Below are 18,371 nucleotides of genomic sequence, written 5' to 3' on the forward strand. Positions count from 1 at the left end.
ACTGTTTATATTAGGGGATTGGGATTTAACTTTTGAGCAGCTGGAGCTGTACTCTGCTTTCTTTTAGGGCCAAGAAATACTCACAGAAACCAGCCTGCACATTCAATTGCCATAATCATCATTTGTACTTGGAACCCTTCCCCTTGATTTTGTCTCCAAGTCAAGGAGTAGTGTGTGCCTGGACACAGGATTTGAAGGAAATACCAGCAGCTTGCTAAAAATCTGTGTAGGTGGTGGTATGGATAGGAGCTAAATATGCATCTAATTAGTCTCAGATGTCTAATGAGGGCTTGTACCTGTTACCTGGTGTTAGTTCGCAAGAGATCAGGAGAAGTTTTCCAAACAGTTTAATTCTATCGAAACTCACATTGTGAGCAGCTCTGTCCACTCTGCATCCAGATACATGCAACAGGCATGGACAGCACTGTGAGGTCAAGCAGTGGTTGACATTCAGAGCTGTTCTGCTTCTTGCTGCAGCTGTGCTCCAGGGAAGAGACTGGATGTACCAGAAATCCCAAGGACTTGGTACAGGTGAGGTTAGCAGTGCACTGTGGCTAGGCAGAGCTGTCAGAGCAACTGCATGGTGCCTTTGCCATATGCAGATTCTCATTTTGTTTGGGAGAATAGAGTTTATAACCACTCTGTAGCTTATAGCTACTATCCACTGGCAGAGACACTTCATGGCATTCAGTGTCTGACTCCATTTAGGCACCCCAATCCATAGTTTGTCTGCTAAAGGCCTGTATGGATGTTGGTGGAGCTGAAGGCCAGGTTCAGCCGAGCTAATTTTGGTGTGCAGACAGCGCTTGCTCAGCATGGACAGGAAGCCCTGCACGGTGCAGTTCTGCTCCTCTAGCAGGGCCCTGGCCTGGCTACACAGCTTTGGGCTGCTGCTGCCCACAGTTTCATCTCAGTGCAGAGGTTAAGTTGGACACTGTAGACCAAGCCTCTGCATAACTGAAAGCAGCAAGAAGGCTTACAGGGATGGATGCTGGGTTGTGCTGGTTCACTTTTCTTCTCCACATCCACACATTCTAGCCTCCCCCTGAGCAGTGACAGTCTGTTCTCTCCTGCCTTGCTGTCAATGCTGTGCACAGCATAGCACTTCATGCATGGTCCAGGTACTGCCATTCCAGCACTTCTCTTGGCTCTGGGAACCAAGGTTTGCATAGAGCTAGCAGGGTTTGCACCGTTCCTCTGCCTCTGGACTTTGAGTCCCAGCTCAGCTTCTGCTTTCAGGTATAGCTCAAATGTGGATGTGCAGAGGGCAGAGTGGTTGAGGTACAGGATAGACAACCAAAAATTGCCATGAAGGCAGTGCCCCCGTAAAAATGTCCTGGCATTGCTGCAAATATGTCTTGGACATGCAGCACTTTGCATGCCACACAGCATAGCTGAGGGACAGATGTACAGACAAAGAAAAGGGAAGTGAAAGCTCCAGTTCTCCCCTCTGACGCAGGTTGCCAGACACAGCTTTGCTCTATCCCACCTTTGGGGATTTTAGAGTAGGAAAGATCTTTGAATCCGTCTCACAGTAGCTGACAGGGAGCTTTGGTCAAAAATCCCTAGCACAAATCAGCCTTTCAGTCTGTTTCTATGCGTGGAGACATGCAGTAGTAATTTTATTTTTTTCAATTCTTTGATGTCCCCCCCTCACACCTAGTTAGATATGAGGACTAGTCAAGGCAGGAATGGGGCAGTCAGTGCTATGTATCCTAATGCATGGTGTGTTTCTGATCAGAGGTTTATTTATTCCCCATAGAGACCTGCAGTGGGTAGGACAGACAGACAGGAAAAAGATGAAAACTCAAAGGATCTGGCAGATCATAAATTGGATGTCAGGCCACCAAAGCCTGGGGGACTGAATCTGTGAGGGAGCAGAAGAGATTACCAGCTGGGACTTCTGAACACAAAGTGGGAGGGAAAGGCAGGGAACATGGGCTTGCTCGTCACTTCAGCGGCAGCATGAAGAGGCAAAATGGGGGCTGCAGGGATATGTCACACTCCCTCTCTGAGCTGTTCAAGTTGAGGAAGTTGTCCGTGGCTGAGTTTCCTTTCCCTCTCTGTGCTATTGAAACAGGAAGCTGGTGAGCTGAAGCTGGCTGATCGTTACACAGAGACACACAGGCGGCTCTGGCAGGTCCTGTATTGGCATTCAGGTTTCCTCCAGCTCCAGCGATGGATCAGTGCTGGTACCACGGCAACATCACTCGCTCCAGAGCTGAAGACCTGCTCTCCAAAGTAGGCAAGGACGGCAGCTTCCTTGTGCGGGCCAGTGAGTCAATTGCTTCAGCATATGCACTCTGCGTGCTGTAAGTACAGCGTTCACCGCGCCCTCAGCCCACACTGCTGTCCCTGCTGGGCAGGGGTCACCCCTGCCTCCTCCCCAGCACAGAGGCAAACAGGTGCTGTACTCAGTGGAAATGTGCAGCCCTCATCAGAGCATGGCTGGTTTCACCAGACTGGGCCATGGGGTGGGAAGGGTTAGGAGCCAAGTTGAATAAACCTATAGTTATGTACTGCTGACCTGCTCACGCTGCTCCTGCCCCTGATTCAAAAGGAGAGAATGGTCAAAGGCACTGCTGCTGGGATCTGAGAGAAAATAACCTCTTGAACTTCTGGAGTGTCTTAGCAACTTGGGTCAAGTATTTGTCTTTAGTGACCCTAGTCCTGAGCCTGGGACCTCCCAGGCACTTTTCTTGCTCTGGTTCAGTGTATATTTGAGCTCCCTGCTTGTACTGTGTTGCGTTCAGCAAAAGGCTTGAGATAGTTGGAGCTGTGCAAATTATACCCAGCACAGCAGTGATTCTGCCTGCATCATTAATGTGGCTCATGGGGTAAACGTTTCATGTGGGAAATAGGGAGAGAAGTGTTAGCAGCCCTGATCCCCCCATTCGGAGTTCAGTCAGGGACCAGAGAGCAAGGCCTCCCTCCTGCTCTGGGTTTGTGAGGGGCAGGTTTTTTTTCCTGGAGGCAGGAGAGCAGGGATGAGAGGAGACTGAAGTTAATAGGTAAAATCTGAGTCATTTGAGTCCTAAAGGGAGATCAGACAGTTGCTCCTTGCTTAGGAGAGGTCAAGAGAGCCCTTGTGGGACCCTATCAGATCCTCTTTGCTGCCATTTTGCAGCAGATCAACGAAACTAATTTCATCTTTACCCCACATTACATTACAAGCAGGTTTCTCATTTTCTGTCTGAAAGTATATTTCTTGTCGTGGGGAATGTGGTGCTGCTGTTTGTAACTCTGGGCTGCTTATCTCTGAGTCCAGATTCTGGTCAGCACTGCCTGCTGCCGAGGGGCATGAGGCTGGGTAACTGCCCAGTGGGCGTAGGTGTTGGACTGCCGGGGTGGTGGCTGGGGAGTGGGTGTCTTCACAAGGTGCAGAGAGCCTCGGTGCCTACCTGTTAAGGTGCTTGTAACAACACATTGAAGAATTTTGTCTTTCTGGAGGGAGCAGAGAAAGAAGGGCAGCTGCAGATAAATAGCCAGTACTTGCAGGAGGGAGGAGAGACAATCCTGTAACAGGGACTGAGGGCCCGAATGCTTAGTCAGAGAACAATTTACTAGAATAGACTGTTGCTTCCATTGAGTGATTTTAGTATTACCCCACTGATTTGACTTGTAACCAGTATGTACAGTATTTTCACTGAGTGGTGGTAGGGATTATAGAAAGGGAAGGTGCTGCAAAAATGCCTATTAACGTGCATTTGCATAAGTTTTTTCCATTGTAAATGTTTATGCAGTCGGCTTTGAAAGCCTTTTGTGACTTGAGAGACATGGGATCAGGAAACAGAAACAATATAATGACCATGATTTTCTGAACCGGGAGCCAAAGGTTATATTCTTAAATCCATTCTGAATTAGCTAATATAAACGGCTTGATTAAAGAACTGGGGAGCACCCAGCCTTGCCAGCCAAGAGCAACTGGATCAGAGGTGCAAAGGGCTGGCATTAATTACAGTCTGGGAAACCTCACACAGACTTCTGTCAAACGATCTGACAAGCTTTCAGTTTATGCTAGTTTGCAGTTAGTTTGTGGAGACGTGGTGAATAAGTCCCTCTGAACGTCATCTCCACAAAATGGGCACCTTTGCTCAGAGATGTATCAGTTTCAGCTGTGCTACTGACTGGGCGGTGTTTGAAGTTTAAGCTCTTCAGTTACTTCTGTTTAAAAAATAGAGAGGCTGGAGACAAAGAATGGGAGAGTGGAGAATTAAAGGCTGATTGCAAATTGTTTCCACAAAAGAGAATTATGTTGAAAAGGACCAGGTGTCAACTGTGTATACATATGGAAAACAGAAAAACCTGAAATTTGCTCTGAAAAAGAAATGTAATATTCTACAAAGCTCTAGTATTTACTGGGCAGATCAATAAAGATCCAGCAAAAGCATTTATTATTATAATATCATAGAACTAAATAATGATTTAGTTGAAGAGCTGCTTTAGAAAAACAGGGTTTGTATAAATATAGACAAGTGGGGGAGGTGTATTTGGAGAGCCTTTTAAGGGTGCCTTGTCTCCTTTCCTGAAACTTAGAGCAGCAGCATTTAGAGACTGAAAGGCTGGGGAATGCTCCTCCCCCTGCAGGGCTGTCCCCTGTTCTGGTCACACTGCCCCATAAAAGGCAAGAAACAGACCCCTTTTCCTCCTCCTTTCTCTGTGCCTAAATAATTTGATCTACCAGCTTATTGACAAGAAATGGGCTCTTTTACTCATCTGGAGGGGAATGCCTAAATCCAAAAGAACCTGCCTAGTGTTCCATGCACCTGAACTGGTACCATTCCTCCAGGAAATCTTCTGTTGGCAGTTCATTCATGAATGGCTGCAGGACTAACAACACTTCTAGAGGTAACACTCAAGGACCAGCTGCAGCTTCGGGACTCCTCTAAGAGGACCCTGCCTGTGAGATGCCCTTTCCAATGCTTTCATGGTGCACTTGGCACCAGGCCTAGCACAGCAGCCCTGTTTAGTGCTCCAGACACTCTCAATACACACATCATCACCTGTGCATAAAAACATATAGCAGGGAGGAAGGAGAAATTGCCTGTCTTGTCACACTGTTGCCTCTTCTAATTGGCTGAGAGAACAGGAAGATGACAAGTAATTGGAGACTTGTTTAAACGGAGGCTGATGTTTTATTTACCCTTCACATGGACAGCCTGAACCATGGCTCAACAATTCTGAACTCAACCCAGCTTTTAGGGAGGACCTAGAATGTGGCAGAAACTTGGACCATATAACTTGACAGTCAGGATGCCGAGGAGAGGATGCCTAAGGGTAAAAATGGAGTAAGAGGCCCGGTCTTCTCCATACACACACATAAAATTAGGGGACTGGCAAGGAGGATTCCTGCTTTTGATCCTAGGAGTGCTCCTCCCTTCTCCTGTCTCACCCAATCGCCCTTCTTTCATTGTTCCTATACTGATCTTACTTGTCCTCAGCTCAGCCCGCATTTTATGACAATTCCACAGGTACTGTAGTGTTTCTGTTACAACCAAGGAAGATCTCAGTATAGATTCTTTCTTTTGAGAAGAAAGGGGTTGAACCAGCATCTTTTGCTGGCTCAAAGTGATATTGTTATATTTTAAGTGCTTTGCAGATGATGTAAAAGATTTGATCAATCTGTTGTGAGAAAGGTAAAAATATATTTTCTAGTCAATACTTCTTGAGTGAACTGCACAAAGCTCAGCAGCTGTTGAGGAAGGTCAAGCTCACAGTGCTGTTCAGGCTTCCCTTGGGCTCCTGTGCATTGATGTGACCCTCCAATGAACACAAAACTCCTCCATCCCCCCTTAAATAAGAATCTAATTGAATTTAGCTGGCACAAAATATTTGTTGTGGGTGTATACATGATGCACATGTATAGTGTCTATCCATACCAGGATGGTGAGATGGGTTTTCATTTAGGCTGTTATTTAGGATTTGTGGATAAAAATGTGCCTGGCTGTTGTAGTATGATTTAGCTGAAATATATTATTTGCTTTTTCCAATACAAGTCAATGTACTAGCTCTTCAGTTTACTCATTTATTGCTGATTTTGGCCTTTTGCCTTTTGAATTTCTGCTTTTTCACTTCTTACTGAGATGTCTGCTCTACTGACAGCTAGAGCCACTTGGTGTTTTCTCTCTTTCCGGCCAGAAGAAGAGTGGAATAGCTCCCTCTGAGCTAATGCTGATATCACTTTCTGCAGTGACATCTGCAAGCAGACGTTCCTGTTTCAGTGACCAGGAACACTTCAGGTTTGTGTTAGTCTGCAGACTCCAGGGAAAGAAAGTAAGAAAAAGAAATGGTTTAAAACCCTTGTGCATGAAGCAATCTATGTGTCTCAGGATTTTACAATGTCTTTTCTCATAGGGAGGGATGACATAGTGAGATTCCCTTCTGGACATGGTCTAACCATATCACCTGTGGTCTGTTCCAGGTACCGAAATTGTGTTTATACCTATCGAATTCTGCCCGATAAAGAAAATAAGCTAATTGTCCAGGTAAGCCATCTTTCTACTATTTGGTCCCATAAAAATGTACTTGAGAACTGCTGGTTTTCAAAGTAATTCTAACCCCAACACAAAAAAAGATATAAGGAATTAAACTAATGTCAGGCCAGCAGAGTGCTGGTCTCTAGTCCACTGCTGTGGAGATTTCAGTCTCTGGTTTGGTCCAGAACTGTGGCCATTGGCACACTCGTTAAGACACATGCCTTCAATTCAGTGGCACAGCCATGTTTTATGTATCTGAGAAGCCCAGCACGTGGAATAACTTTTCCTCTGAAGCCAACTTCTTATCAATACATCATGGATCTTTTCAATTCAAAATTGCAGCACAGTTGCCTACACCCAGAGAATGTAAGCTGAGTTCTGGTCTCAGGATCCAGAAAGTACCAAGATTGAGGGCAGGAGTTTTAGATGTTCTGTTTATTCCTGTTTTGATTTAAGAGCCTAAATGAGCCACTTCCCCTTCCGGTGCCACCTCTCAGCCCCCCTTTTTTTTAATATAAATCATGAAACGTGGTGTGGGGGAGAGGCATGGTATCCTACAGCCCCAAGAATTGGGCATGGGTTTACTGGGCAACAGTGGGGGCTGCAGCCAACCCATGCTCTTGGCACAGTCAGTGCTGCATGGGCATTCCCTGCTAAATGGAGTGGAGATGCCCATGCTACCCAGTCTGCCTTGCTGGTCAGAGTGGTTCTACAGTAATTCCTTCCCATTTCAGATGACAACTAGCTTCCCACACTAGAAATCTACCAACTTCATGAGCAGCTTGTATGTCTCATGCACCATGTTAGTGGTGTATTTCCTCACATGCTTTGAGGTTATCAGTGTTTCTTTGAGATCTCCACTAAGAGGCAGCATATTAGAAATTAGAGTCATGAGTTAGTGAGAACAGCTCATCTAGCAGCTGTGCACTTTTGGTAAGAATGGTGGATTGTGTGTCCTGGGTGCACACATCCAGCTTGGCTCCTTCAAGAACTACTTTAGGGTAGCTCGCCCTGTTCTCAGCAGCCCCACTCAGATGCAGCTCTGCACAGACACAGCTGTATTGCCTCCAAGGCTAATTCCAGGCTCTCGGTGTGACCAGGGGCAGGCACCATGGCCTGTCGGCCTTGACAGCTGAATTCCCCAGAGCTACTGAGATTCCTCTGCCTCACTTGCACTTCTGTTTCTGAGGAGGAACTGGCAGCAGGAGTCTATGCCGGACTTGACCTGGGTCTGTAGTGTTGGAATGGCATGTCACCAGAGTTCATCCCTCTTCATGGAGCACTGGGTGACTTTCTGCAGAGGAACTTGTGCAGGTTCAGCTGGGTGCAAGCCTGGGACCAGCACCGAGCTAGAACCAATAACTTGCCTTTCCCACCTGGCTCCACACACTGTGCTATAGGCTCTGTGTAGAGACACTTGATTCCCTCTGTCTTCTGATATATCCCAGCCATTCTGTCCTAAAGAGTGTATTTTGGTGCATTGTGCTGGTGTGATGTGGTGGTGGTAAGAGCCCAGAAGGTGATATGGTAATTATCATTGACAGTACCCAGAGCAGCTGCAGAGATCAGGGTCTCACTGTGCCAGAGAGCTCACAGATGGAGCCCCACAGGCAGAGACAGTATTTGGGGATACCTGAGGCCCAGGCAAGGGGCACAACTATCTATGTCCCACATGCTTTGTGTCAGGGCCAGTGTGGGACCCTGGTACTATTAATGATGTCCTTGCTCTTTGTGCAATGGTGTCCTGCTACTCTGGCAGCAGCATGATGAAGGGAATTTGTGGAACCCTAATTCTGAGTAACTTTGGGGTATGAGTTTGACAGCTGCTTTGTCTTTTGGAAGACAAGCACAGAAATTATCCTATGTTGGGTTTTTCCCCTGTGGGAGAGGAAGAAAGGCAGGCCAGAGGGTATCTGCAAAGGCAGCTCCACAGCCCCACATTTTTTCCCTCCATGCCCTGGGCAAGCCTTGTCCTCTCCTTGTCCCTCAGCTGCCCTGTTGGCAGATCATGTGCAAAACGCTGGACGTGCAGCCTGGCCTGCGGCCTGTTCTAGCAGGACCACGATGCCATGAGTAACAGGAGAGTCTGAAACCTGAGCAGAGAGCAATGTACCTGTGTGCAGCTACTCTCTGGAGAGCGCTGGGGCACAGGCTGCTCACAGCACCTGCCAGTGAAGGTATGTGCAGGGAGTTCTGTGCGTTACAACCCAGGAATCAGGGAGTTGCACTTACCAATTTGTGCTGGATCCATGGTTGTCTCTGCTATGACAAAGGACCTGTTTTCATGTACAACTCTTGTTTGCAGAGTTGTACATGTACAGCACTCAGAACACTGCAGCCATAAGAAATCTGTGTTCCTCTCTGTTGTAACAATGGGCAGCTCTCATGCTGGATCAAGGTTTATGAACAAGAAATTTGTTTCTCTTGGGCCCTATGTTGTGATGGTGAGGGATTTCTCTTGTTCCTATGTCACTAAATGCAGAGGGACTGTGGTGGAGTACCTTTGTAAGCTGGGTTGCCAAGAGCTGTAGGTTGAATATCAGAAGTAGACTAAATAAAGTGTGTTGTTAACTCATGTTTTGAGGACACTACACTTCCTGCTTTGTGCTGCCTTATTCCAGTTCTTGATACAGTGTTCCAGCTGGGCCAGGCTTTTTTTTGGTCACTTGTCTGCTGATTTTTGGATAAAATAAAAACTACTTCATGTGTCTTAAAGGATCAGATTTTTGAAAAGATTACTTCTTTGCAAGGATGTAAAGTCTGTTTAAAAGGATGGAATATGAACATTTTTAAAAATCCCATTAAAAAAGGAAAGGGTCTACTAATCCTATGGAACTAGATCAGGTGTGCAATTAATACAGTAATCAGTAGATGCTTCTCATTTCTGGGTTTATAAAAATTATATAGGAGAGATTCAATACTCAATCTTGAGATTAGCCTGTATTAGTTACAAATATGAGACCTGTTTATCAATGTGACCTTTTTTTTTTTTTACCTGCACAGTGCTTTTTCCTTAAAAAGGGCTGTCTTCCTGCCCAGAGCTGGGCTGTTGTCTGTCAGGAGTTTTTCTTGGTGACAGCAGGTTTAGAAGGTCTGTCATATCACAGCTACATACACAGCACATACGATATGACACCTCTCCCTCTGCCACTCTGGAGTTTTTTCACCATTAAAGCTGCAAGTTGCATCACTTTTTTTTAAGTCATAGAGAGTACATTTCATTTTTTCTCAAGCCTGGTCCCAGCCTAGTGGAATGATAGTGTCATTTTTTTTGCATGGTTAAATCAACTGTTCAAGGACAGGTGGCAGAAAGGTAAATACAGATTTTTGCATGCCAAGGTGCACTTTTGCATTCAGGGTGTAGGAAAAAAAAATATTGGCATATGTCCTTCCAGCAATTTGTGGCATGGTTTGTGATCTGCCATTGGGATTCTATATCTGCAGCACCTCTACAGCAGATTGCATGGTCAGGAATCTCTCTTGCCTGCCATATCTATAATTCTTCTGGTGTTCTCCCAAAGCATACTGAGCTGTAGAGGTCACTGTCAGAGGCTGTTTTCTTTAAACACAAATGGAATTTTTGCCTTTCTTTTCTGATGAATTTTCTCCTTTCGTTACTTGAGACTTCAGATTATATGAAAGCGTGGCTTAGATGAATCAAACTTGCATCCTTCTGATGAAAATGTTTAAGGAAGAAGGGTAGGGATAATGAAAACCCCTTGAAACACAAGATCTGTAACAGCAAGTAGAGATCTTTAGGCTGAGTCATCAAGATAGTCACCAAGATATCCCTGCTAGTTTGCAAACTCTTGCTGTAACGAGAGAGAACAGGAAGAGAGCAAAAAACACAGTTCCACAGAGATTCGGTAGCAGGGACAGGAGGCTGGAAATAACTGCCCCTGAGTGAGCTTGGCTGCTGCCTGCCTGTGGGCAAGTCACAGCTGGAGTACTTCACTTTCTTCTCTGTGAAAACACATAAATATGATTTTCCCTTGCTCTAGTGGGGAGACATAATTAATGTATAGTTACTGAATGTTTGGAGATTAGCTAAACGGATTCATGTTTGTGCAAAGAGGGGTGAAGCAGCAAAGGAATCCTTGGGCATCACAGTATCAAACTAAACACCAGACACAAACTATAGACACTAAAACTGCCTTTTTCAACTAGGTATCTATGGTCAGTTCTTGCCATCCAGATTCACAGAAGATAAAACTTTCCTGTGCTGTCACTGAAAGCATCTCATTTATTCAACTGGCTGAGGTGTCAATAATGGCCCTCATCAGGTCCCATTCCATATGACCTTACCATCCCCTCAACAAATGGGGAACTTGGCCCAGTTGAGGATTGGGTTACTGAAAATAATTTTAGACATCCACCCCTGGCTGCCCTTACCAGGATCAGAGGATGTGTGTGATAGATCAGTATTCATCCCCCCTCATTTTGGACGTTCAGTCAAAGCTGTCACGTAGTCAAATCTGTAATCAGCAGGAAATAAATCAGTTTCTCATCTGGGTGGGTTAACCTGTCCTTGACAGGTCCTGTCTCTGTTGCCTAAAGATAACCCTCTTAAACTGCCAATCTTAAACTGCAGGCTGCAGTCAGGTGAGGATATTCCCAGTACTATTGACTCTTGTTCCATATGAGAAGGCGCTGAGGTCAAGAGCTGCTGTTGAAAGCCTGTGGTAGTACCCTTGCCTAACGCTTTACCCTCTATTGCCTTTATATACTTCACCTTCAAAGGGTCACTGCCAAGAACATAACCTGCCTCACCAGTGAGGATGCTTGAAAGAGGTGCTGAGAAGGAACAAGACAGTCTTGGCTGGTCAGTAATACGGATTGGAACAGGGGAGGGTGGATTTTGATGTCCTTCAATTTCTAGTGCATCTCAAACAGAAGTTCACAGCTCGCGTTATCTGCTGGCACAGTGAAATCAATCATTTCTCAGGGGCAGCTAGATTGCATCTTATGTTCTGCTTGTAGTCTGCCAGATAACACTTTATAGGTCTTTTGCAGGATCAAGCACTGGCCTCGTGCCACTGTGTGTGAAGGCCGGGGGAGATACTCTGATGGACAAACTGCAGCACTGCACAAACAGGGCTGGCACCAGAAAGGCAAAAAGGACAGAACTCTGTGGTGGCCGCCAATTCTCCCCACAGCAACAGCAGCATTGTCTCCCCTCCAATCCCGAGAGTGAGCGCAGTGCTGAGCTCAGCCCCTCACTCCCCAGCCAAAACCTGGCAGCATTTCTGCACTTCCAAAGAGAAAGCCCCTGAGCTAACAGACTGCAGCCAGCTGCACCTTTCCCCCTGCTCCATGGCTACATCTTTTGTCTCTCTTAAACATCGTCGTTATCATCTTAAACAAATATCGTTTGTTGCTCTTAGGTAACAAACGAGAAAGTTCCCTGAAAGAAAGGAATAAAAGCAGAAAAATCCTAACATGACTTATCACCTTTTACACTAATATGGGGAAAGGGTGTTGAACCAAGACTATGCCTTGCATTGCACATGCTCCAAGCTCCTTCATTTTTTTAAGAACTTTTTTTTTTGCTTTGAGCAAAACTGTTTGACCAACTCAAGTTAATTGTGGATTTGAAAAAATGTGGATTACCATGTTGTGAGAAGGGATCACAAAAAGCAGCCTTCTTCTCCTGCTGTACAAGAGAATGTATTACAGTAAAGAAAGCATTAGTGTTTTTAAAGTTACAGCCTGTCTTTTTCTTTCCTATTCCCCTCCTTGGGCTGTCCTAGCTGCCCAGCTCTTTGACAGAAGGCAGCAGTGTGTATGCACCTTCCTGCTCCCTGCTCCATGGGGAAACATGGGAAATACTCATTTTGCACTCATAGTGCCAGATCATCATTCCTGTGTACATGAACACTTCTTGCATTTGTGCTGAAATTCACTATTTTAAAAATTTACATTTATACTTATTACATGTTGCAAAGGGAGGGCCTGACCTTTTTTACTTGTGTATTTTTCTAACTTCATTGAAAATTATAGATGCCCTGGCAGCACTGTTTTACAGTGAGTGATCATACAGCTATTTTTTTTTTTTCCTCTTTCTGGTACTTTTCTTCTAGTCTGACACTGGGCTTTGTGCAACAGGAAACAAATAGTGCTATGTGAGCAGTTAGAAAGCAGGCCAGCAGCTGTGACTCACTGTACCAACTGACACTAAGAGCAGATCACCAGTGTGCTCTGCAGCTCACAGGAGTTAGGAAAATCCATAAACACTGTATAGGGTTTTCTGCTGAACTTCGTGTCCCCAGTGCACTTCTAGAAACACATTTTTTGGGAACCATCTTGATTTATACATTGCATATTGGTTAACTAAATATGCCAGAACAAATTAAATTCTCCCTTCTGGGATGGGCTAAGATGTACAATGAGAGGGGTGCCTGTCACATCACTGTTGGTAGGACTGCATCTGCTCCTGACAAGGATTAGTTCTGCCTTTTTATGAGTTCTGACTCTGTTTATGAGTCCTGCAGGGTGGAGCTGGGGCAGAGGCCCCATCCGGTGTTCAAATTGGCTTTGGAGCACAGGCTGCTGTCCTGATAGCAGTATCTGATAAGAGCTATGAGTTTAGATCAGTTCCTGCATTCCTGGTGTCACTGCTGCTGTCACCAACGTCAGAGACACTGTCTGCCTGTGCCATATGCAGTACCAAGTCCATTGTCAGCCCTTTGCAGAGAGATGCAAAGTTTTAGTTGTTCTCTTTGTTGCTGCACTGTAATCTCAGTGTGTTGTGCTGCTCTGGCTCATGTGGCCATGAAAAGGTTTTCTCTAACAGGACTTTATGATTTGCTGTGGATTTTGCTAATCTATCTGTAATTGATCAAAACTTTTCTACTGGGAAGTTACCCTGGAGCTGGTTTCATTGGGTGATAAAGCAAAATAAAACACTTCAGGTGAGGCTCAGCCATCCACCACTTACATCTATCACAGCTCTGTGAAGTGTTTTATACCTGCTCAACTCTGATGGTGCAACCTCATGAGCTCCAGTGAAGAAAGGGCAGGCACAGATCTGCCCAAAATGCCACTTGCAGACTGCAAGTGGCTGCAGTGGCTGTTTTAAGAAAAGATAATTACAAGAATGGAACAGATTCCACTCGAGTTATCTGTTACTGCAGAAAGCTCACTGTGCTTGTGAACTCTGTTCACACTGCAGGGCTGAGAGATACTCGGAGTGATCACTTTTCTTGGATAGAAAGAAAGCACAAGCAGAGAACCAGACAATACTTATAGGCAATGTATTGAAGTATGGTCAGGGCAGCACATTTCAAGTATGTCCCAAACCATAATTTAATTATATTAAGCTTCATTTTGTTACCAAAAATTTTAGATATTAAAATTTTAATATTTTTCAACACAAATTAATGTTGATTTAAATCCATTTGCAAAGTATTTTACATATAGGACTGAAAATATTTTACAATTAGGACTTAGCAAAATTCATATATTGCATGCTTCTGTAAACTATCCATATCTGTTTATACAAGGAAAATGTTTTTTTTCCATTCTTGCATCTGAGGTAGGAGTGAACTTAATGCACTACATAGGTTTTGGAAAGCTGAAAGGAGCAGCATTTAATAAGAGAACTAGGTATTTCCTGAAACATGCACATTCCTGCTACTGAATCTCTCAGTATACAAAATTCTTCATACAAACAAACCATATCCAGCTTTTGTCTAGTTTGAATCCTTCCAGAATGTTTCCAGTTTCCTGAAATATTAAAAAAAATTCAGACAATATGGTTTAAATCAAGTTAAAGTGATACTATTTTGTTTTTCAACATTCAAATAAGGTAATCAGGTATTTGGAAGCTAATGCATGCCATGAAGTGAAATCCCTTGTATCTGGATGTGCTATCAGAAAAAAATCTCCTTTTAATGAGGGAAATGCAAATGAATGTCATTAATTTCTGTTGCAGCAGAACTCTCCTTAGGGATAGAAATGAGACAGACTCTCATTTAACAATGTGAAAAGGGTCCTTTTTTATTCTCTTTACAGCTTAGCCATCCTGACTCTGCCTACAGCAAGCTTCTGCTCTAGGGTCCCAACTGCAGACTGACTGCTGGACTATGACAGCAGGCTCTAACTCCATCAGACCCAGACTGACCTAACAGCAGATCTTTCACTCTCCTCCTTGTTTCATTCTTCTTTGTATTTCTCTTGTTCCTTTTTCCTCAGAGCTCCTCTACCTTTCTCCTGACCAGCCAACCTGTCCCTTTTATCACACGTACCTTTATTAGTCACAGCTGTGACCCATTAAAGGCAAGGCTGTACCTCTTCTTTGGTAATAAGTACAACAGTGATTTATCAGGGGTGAGGTCACCTGTAATCCCTTCTTCTACAAATTTACAAATCCCTACACCTACAAATTTATTTTGCTGTTTGCCCTCCAGTAATTGTGTTATGTCATAAAGCCTTCATCATGCTCAAACAAATGAAAATTGCAAATAGCCAATCCTCGCTGAAGGTACAAAGCAGCCTCCAGGAGCTGCAAAATTCCTCTAGACTCTGAAGATAAGGATTAGGGCTGTTATACAGTAAGCAGTTTAACAATTATATTTTATTTGTTTCACCTCTTATCATTTGGAGGGGCTTTGACCACCCAAAATCACATACCCAGCACCTCTTTCCTACCGTGCTGGATCTTCTCCCCACTCTGTTACAAGAGCTCGGGTGTGCAAACAACCGAGTTGCAAACATAACCCTGAGATGAGCCCTGGGACATCCTCACCTCAATGTCTCCTTGACTTGCAAAAGGAAAATTTTCCTGAAATTTTGGAACTGTTATGGCAGATGAGAAAAAACAACTGAAAACTTAGGCAACCAACATTATTAACAAGAAAATACTCTCATTTTTGCAGTAATTTGATGGATATTAGCTTTAGTGTTATCAGTCACATATTATTCAATCCATTTGGTTAAAACACCATTTCCACACACCTCCCCCCCCCAACCCCTCCCTTTTCCCACTGACAGCACAGGGAGACAGGGCATGGGGGTTTTGGTAAGTTCGTCACCCGAGATCTCTTTCAGTTCACTCAGGGAGAGGAGTTTTTCCTCTGTTATGCCGTGGGGTCCCTCCCACAGGAGACAGTTCTCCATGAACTGTCTCCTGTGGCTCCAATCTCATGAGCAACAGTCCTGCCAAAATTGTTGCAGCATGAGTCCCTCCCACAGGCAAAGTCTTCTCAAAACTGTTGTGGCCTGGTTCACTCATCCATGGGGTGCAGTCCTCTAAGGATGCTCTAGTTTGGAAGCAAGGGCCCTCTCTTCTCTATCTCTGGAAGCAAGGGCCCTCTCTCTATTCCAGTCTCCCACTGGATCACAGCTCTCTCTGGCATCCACCCACTCCGGCATGACCAATTTTTTCACGACCCGCGAGTGGATTTCTGCATCCCCCGTAGACCTCATGGATTACAGGGGGCAGTTTGTTTCACCACAGATCTCACCATGGCCTGCAGAGGAATCTCGACTCCAACCCTTGAAGCACTTTCTCCCCACCTTTCTCCACTGACCTTGGTGCTGCCATGTTGTTTTCCCTTACATGTCCTCACTTCCTCCTCTGTCTAGAAGAAAAACTGATTGTTTTGGTACCATTGCCAACAAGTTCCACCAACTTGTTGGTGTGCAGGATCCCACAGCGCCGAGAGGTTGATCTTGTCTAAATTCCTTGTTGGGGAGTTGCTCACCATGTTTTTTCCTCTGGCCAGGCGGCCCTGCCGCCTCTGCGGGCACTGGCGGCTGCTGCAGCGCTGGCGCTGTTTAACTGCTCTCTTCGTGTGGGGCACCAGGAAGGAGAAGCCACTGCCATCCCTGCCCTTCTGCCCAGGGCACGGCTGGCCAGGGGTGGCCAGGCAGGCGAGGCTCACTGCAGGCTGCACTGGGATGGAGGTGGCCGTGGCAGCAAATTACCGTGGGCTGTGCCGGGATGGCCCCGGTGGCGGTGCCTCGTGACCCCTGGAAAAAACTGTGCTTGAGCTGTTTTGATTTTCTTCTTAAATATGTCATTACAGAAGTGTTAGCAACCTCTCCAACTGGGCCAGCAGCATGTCCATATTCAGAGCCATCAGAAATTGGCTCTGTCAGACATGGTGGAAGCTTCTAGCAGCTTCTCACAGAAGCCACTTCTGTGGCCCTCTCCAGCTACCAAATCCCAGGCTGTGCCAAATCAACACAGTGTTTTATATTTCCAAAGACTTCTGATGGAGCTTCATAACTCAGTTTCAGGTATGCAGGAAGACAATCGATTATTTCCCTCTCAGCTGTGTGGTAATGAAACATTGTGTTTTATTGCTTCTGAGCTTTGAGGGATGATGGGCCACAGAGGAAAGTGCTCATTTACAGGCAAGTCTTGAGTTGTTTTCTCAAGAAAAGAGAAATTATTATGTTGTTGGTGCTGTATGTGGCTCTTTGTCCTGATCATTTAAGACAGGAATGAGTCTTGAAAAACACAGATTTGTTTATAGTGAGTCTTACGGCAAGTACTGCTGTTCACTACAAAATTGTTTCCACACTCCATACTGACAAGGTAATGCCCTTCCTTCTTCAGAGATCTACCTTGATTTGCTGAGGAGATGGATATTTGTAGGCTGAATCCCTCCCCATGCAGACATGGAACTCATCCAGCACATTACAAGTGACATGTAGACTCCAGTTAGATCTCATTCAGTCAGTCTGCGCTGCACCCCTTGGGGAATGGGACCAACACAACCCACATGGGCTGCAGCATATTGCTGACATAAATGTAAAATACAAAGATACAATTACCTTTGAATATCAACTGAAAGTATTGTCCTGGTTGCACTTGTTTCGGGTAAAGAGGGTCTGTTTCACCAATACTCTTCAAATTTACCTTTTGGTGGTTGAAGTTATTACAGCTTTTAAACGAAATTTAGTGTCCTTGAGTTTTCAGATTGCTGCATAAATGTGTGCAAGGCTTGATTTCAAATGACAAAATAGTTTAGGGAAATAAAACAGACTTTAGCAAACATAGCTCAGACTCAGTTGTTTCAGTCCCTCTGAAAGAATGAAGTCACAATGTAGCTTTTGGTTGTTCTCAGACCTTTGCCCAGCTGTCTGACTTCTTATGTCTTCAGTTTGTACTTCTGTCACAGTTTTCAGTGTTGGTCCTCCTGTCTAAACTGGTTGAGATCTGTTCCATCCCAGGCTTCTGAAGCTGTTCCTCTGCAGTATTTTAAAAGCCAACATGCTACTGCATGGGTACAAGCTGGGTTCAGCAAACCCCGTGGGCAAAGGATGGTGAAGCTCCCTCTGGGCTGGAGTTGGTATCTGTTAGCAGACTGGTAAGCCTGAGTTAAAATTTCTAAGTAACTCTGCATTAAGCCTTATTCTCCAAAACTTGATGGGGGTGTAGTGACCTGTGCTATTTAACAGTCTTAGTATCAAGTGCTCCTTGTGATCAGACACAGCAGGAGCCATAGACAGGCACTGGTTGCTCACAGAGGCACTGGGTAGCCTGTTGTCATTGTACATTCCTGTGCATGCAAACTCAGAAACTGTGAGTCCAATTTTGGGGGCCAAAGTGTAACAAAAATTGTGTAACTTCCATATTTTTATTCCAGAGGTGCAGTTCAGGGGAGAACACAAAAGGAGAGGGTTTGAATGGTTGTTTTCTTTCTGCTTTTAGTTTTGTGGTTAGTTTTGCTAAATGATGTGCTTCTTCAGGCTGGGTTCTGTATCTGTTCAGTCAGCAGCTATGGCTCAAGGCTTCCACCTGATTAAGGGTTTGCAGTAACTGAATGAAATAAGGGACAGCCCCTTGAAAGAAAGGACAAGTGGTCATCCTTAGTGTCACAAACAGTAATCAGTTGCTGTAGCTAAAGCCTGAAAAATTCTGCAGGCTGAGACAGAAATTGTAAC

General features: G+C 44.9%; 1 protein-coding gene across 3 annotated transcripts in view; it reads left to right on the forward strand.

Annotated features, from left to right (window-relative positions):
* The first annotated feature begins 2,093 nt into the window (after positions 1 to 2,093).
* The window catches only part of INPP5D (inositol polyphosphate-5-phosphatase D), a 51,350-nt gene continuing 35,072 nt past the window's right edge, over positions 2,094 to 18,371 (forward strand). For 2 of the 3 annotated variants that reach the window (XM_014258344.2, XM_088060867.1), the window contains exons 1-2: positions 2,094 to 2,312; positions 6,422 to 6,485. In XM_014258344.2, the coding sequence (XP_014113819.1) occupies positions 2,179 to 2,312; positions 6,422 to 6,485 (198 nt within the window). In that variant the 5' untranslated portion in view covers positions 2,094 to 2,178. Of the gene's footprint in view, positions 2,313 to 6,141; positions 6,240 to 6,421; positions 6,486 to 18,371 lie in introns of all 3 variants that reach the window. The other variant, XM_088060866.1, reaches the window with a different exon arrangement.

The sequence above is a fragment of the Pseudopodoces humilis genome, chromosome 11, assembly GCF_049639895.1.
Source record: "Pseudopodoces humilis isolate 2021_Gansu_Grassland_sample_001 chromosome 11, ASM4963989v1, whole genome shotgun sequence".
In the NCBI taxonomy this organism is placed as follows: Eukaryota; Metazoa; Chordata; class Aves; order Passeriformes; family Paridae; genus Pseudopodoces; species Pseudopodoces humilis.